The following is a 4327-nucleotide window of genomic DNA, read 5'->3' as shown; positions in this document are numbered from 1 at the left end:
TAGATAGATAGATAGATAGATAGATAGATAGATAGATAGATAGATAGATAGATAGATAGATAGATAGATAGATAGATAGATTGATTGATTGATTGATTTGAGGTTATTTCAATATCAGGTGGACTAATATATGTGGAGAGCAGAGGATCATATTTTTTAGCCTAAAATTGTTGTTTTGTCTGTAGTCCCATCCCACTTGGAAGTACTGTGCTCATTGAATCCATTCTGGACAAAGAGGATGGCAGAAAAATTTACATTTCATGTAGAGTGACCAGCACGGACGGCTCCAAACTGCACACAGAGGCAACAGGTAACTTTCCTCAGTGTCACTTCCATTTCTGTCATTCCACCTTCTGCATTGTCACACTTCTTTTTCTTCTTCTTCTTTTTCTCCTTGCAGCTCTGTTTTTGTCAATCAGTGTCAGCCATCTGCTGAAAAGGTGAAGCAGCACGCCAGGCTGGCATAACAGAGGCCAGAACAAGCCAGTGTGTTTGACTTTGTGAGATATTGGTTTGGATTACGGACATATTTTCTAGATTAGCTTGAAGAAACCTCTACTAACAGACTGAACTTGAATGCCTTTGCGTAAGAGTACTAATACAAAAACAGTACATATCTGTGATGCATTTATTGAACAAAATTTTAAGGATTTGCTGACAGCATTTTGAGTTACCAAGGGGCCTTACAGTTCGAAGCTTCCCCTGAGATGTTTTGTATATTTTCTTTCTCCAAGATCAAAGCCTCTTATGTGGATGTTATTTTCACTGAAGAAAGAAAAAAAATATTGTAAATAAAAACTCTAAGTTATGTGGTTTTGTTCTTTTTAAAGACCAGATATTTATTCTGTGATGTGCTTGAATATGGGATAGAAAGTGCATTTTTTTTGTGATTCTGCTCAAGTATTTATCACAAAGAACTCTAAACCGCATTATTTAAAAGAGCACTGGTACTGCCAGTAACAGAAATAAAGGAGAAAAAAACCCGGTGTTTAGGATGAAAGAGTAACACTTCTGAATTTGGTCGCCTTTCTAATGAGAAAGTGTGAGTTTCATGCTTCTTGTATTACACCTCTTACACATTTTTTGAGCTTTGATTGTCAGGTGTGGGTTGTTAGCTGTTGCTCCGCCATGTGGTGTCTGTGGTTGGTTTAGAATGTGAAATGTAGCTTTTTTCACCAGCAGAATATCGTAACTTAGTCATGAAGACACGAGGCCTTCACAAACAAGTTCATCACGTCGGCCAATGCCGCTCACGCTGCCACTTTGAGCGTGTGTCTGCATATAGAAATGACTGTGGCGTGTTGCAGCGAGCCGTAAAAAGTAACGGCTTCCACATCACACAGAGGCACGCTGCTCTGGCATCCACTGCAGACCACGAAGTTAGAAAAACTGATGAAATGCAGCAGCTTTCTTTTCTCTAATGCGATGGGATTTTGAAAGGGGGCATGTAATAGCAAAACATGTTTAATATCTGTTTGTTGTTAACAAGAAATGGAAGAAAAAAAATGTCTCTATCATCAGCATTATGGGGCTGATGAACGACTTCTAAAAACACAATTGCTTTATTAAAGAGAAATTTTATTACCAGGATCTACAAGACGTGTCTTTGTGAGTTTTCTTTTTCTCATCTGACACAGATTTTATTTAACCAACTGGTCATATTAAATATTTTTTCTCCTCTAAATGGTTTTTCTGATGCAACACAAGTTCAGTCAGATTCACATGCAGTCGTTATGTCTATAAATATCAGATTAATTTGGTGCTTTTATCAATGAGTTTCACTGGTGTTCTTTCCATCTGAGGACGAACAACTAGCATGATGCTACACCCAGCTTCAGAATCAAACATTCAAGCTCAAATGCATGTTGATGAAGCCGCATATTTATACATTCTGCATAGAATGCCGCATAAACCGGACAAAATTTCTCCTGTTTTAATTCTGTTACAGTTGCCAAGATTATTTCTACAAGCCAGATCGATAGCAGAACAGTTTGTTACTACATTCACGAGACTGCTGTAAAATTGCAAGCTTCTGATTTACTGGCGTTAAATAGAGGCCCACGTCAAACACAGTGCTACCTTATGCGACGTATAAAAACCGTAAGAAACCAGCCAGGATGTCTGGAACAGAACTGTGGATCTTTACCACTTTAGCTGGCATAAACAAAGCTTTTGTGTACTGTCCACAAAAGTTATGGTTCTTTCCAGAAACTCAACATTAGTCTAAGTCCAAAACAAGACACATATCCAGCCAGAACCTGGGTGTATGCACATATCTGAGCCAAAATGTATGAGTGACTTGACTTGATGGGTGATTTTTATTTATTTGGCATGTAATAATGACCACCTACTAATAGAACCACTAAACCTTTAAGAGCTCCTCTACGCTGATGTTAGATTTTGGTTAGCAAATAATGGTCATAACCGTAGCAGCCTCTACACTCTATTTAACGTCAGTTCTTCCACACGTTGGTCTCCTGTGTGGTTTCTGTGTATGCATGCTCATCGCAGCACAGGCCTGGCGAGTCTTCTGAGGGCCCCTCACATCTCTAACCTCGCTGAAGAAGCATGCGTACAAATGGAAATGCTACCTAGTTTTTAAAAGTCTTTCTGTTGCATGAAAGTGCAGGACAAATAAACACAAGCTTCTCTTTTTTCCCCCTCTCTCTCCAGTCTCATGTGGTCAAGTTGGGTTTAAAGGAAGCGGGTGAGGGGCGGCTGTTTTCCACTTTCAGTTAAACCACCTGCAGCTTGCTCTGTCCACTGCAGCGCTTCGGGCCCATCAGTCTTTTAATGTGGGGGAGCGCATTTCACAATCCCTCGGCATTGGCTGCATTTGCTCCAATCAAGCTGGCTTTCAGCAGGGCCATTACTGATCTGAAGACAAGATGCAAGCTTTGTTTTACCGGGTGCTGTTGATAAAAGGTAGTAGATATTTGGAAATTATACGATGTCATTAATGAGGTTTCTAAGAAAAAAAAAACAGACAGGAAATGGCGATGCTGATACCTTCATAAGATTCTAGTAGTTTGCTTTCATTCATTTAGTGTAATAATTTAAAGTGAAATGCTCCAAGCACCATCCAGCACAAATTGAAGTCAATGTCAAAAGTGCAAGAAATATTGTTGAACATTTTTGGGTGAAAGACTGATGACCCAAGTTAAATCAAGCAAACTCCTTAATATTAAACACTACATGAGTATTAATCTTAAATTTTACTTGAACAATTTTACTTAATAGAATTAATATTTATTTAAATCTATTTTTTAACCTACAGTGTAAGCGGCAAAGAGAAATCATGCTTTTTGGGTATGTGTTGTATTTTGAGAAACAGATTATTTTTCTCTAAGCTACACAACTGAAAACCTAAAGCCAACAGAGACTATTAGATGGATGGATGAAAAATATCTTTATATTTAACTTTATACCATTTTCACTGACCACACTTTGCATAAAAATATAACCAAAAAACATTTATCTAAATAGATGCATTTTTTATATTCTCATTTGTCTTTTTTTCCTGTGATCCAGATATATTTTTTTTAAATTCATTTTCATAGTTTTGTAGACTTTGCTAGACTTATTGTCGTTCTCGTCTTTTTTGCCTGTTAATTTTGGCATCACTGTGGCTAAGAGACGTAATTCTTATTTTTGCGGCACTGAGCTAAAATGAACTGAAACTTTAATTGAGACTTTCAACCCAACAGATTGTCCTGTAGGAGACAGAAGCATCCATGTTTCACCGCCTCTCTGTTCGCTGTAAAGCACCGGGTTTTGCCTCCTTGAGTAAAAGTTGCAATAACGCACAGTCAACACGCTCGGATATTCAGAACCAGCTCAAGCTGGAGCTGCTCTCGGCATTAGTCTGGACCCTGCGTTAGCACTGCGTCTTACAGAAACATTTGATCGTGTAAACCGAGAACACATATTGATTATTCATCGTTTTCTTTGTCTTTCTGCTGTTGTAAAAAAAAAAAGGAAAAAAAAAGAGCAGGGATTAGATGCCGTCGATAAAGTGAATCCCCGCAGAGGGATGCACGCCAGTTGGTCCCTGCAAAAAAAAAAAACAAACCATAAGAAAAGTGTGGCTTTATCCAAGCATGTTCCCTGTCCGTACATAACATGAAATCAACAGGAGTGCCACGTCTCCGCGTTTTATTTTGTCAATTGGACTTTGTGGCAGCAACATGGGATTATATTTCACAGCCGAGCACTTCAAAGCAAACCCGATCCGCTGGCGTTACGTAACAGCCGGTGACATAACTCTCTCCAGCCCGGCCTGGGACGGCCAGGGCGCGCTGGAGGGGGTGGAGGGGGAGGGAGGGTG

General features: G+C 39.2%; 1 protein-coding gene across 1 annotated transcript in view; it reads left to right on the top strand.

The window, feature by feature from the left end:
• Positions 1 to 1594, top strand: part of them4 (thioesterase superfamily member 4) — a 2834-nt gene extending 1240 nt beyond the window's left edge. Inside the window, 2 exon segments of the mRNA XM_016673403.1 lie at positions 161 to 310; positions 401 to 1594. Of these exon segments, the coding sequence (XP_016528889.1) occupies positions 161 to 310; positions 401 to 444 (194 nt within the window). The 3' untranslated portion in view covers positions 445 to 1594.
• The last annotated feature ends 2733 nt before the right edge of the window (positions 1595 to 4327 follow it).

The sequence above is a fragment of the Poecilia formosa genome, unplaced genomic scaffold, assembly GCF_000485575.1.
Source record: "Poecilia formosa unplaced genomic scaffold, Poecilia_formosa-5.1.2 Scaffold77, whole genome shotgun sequence".
NCBI lineage: Eukaryota > Metazoa > Chordata > Actinopteri > Cyprinodontiformes > Poeciliidae > Poecilia > Poecilia formosa.
This window is presented reverse-complemented; position numbering and strand designations above follow the sequence as displayed.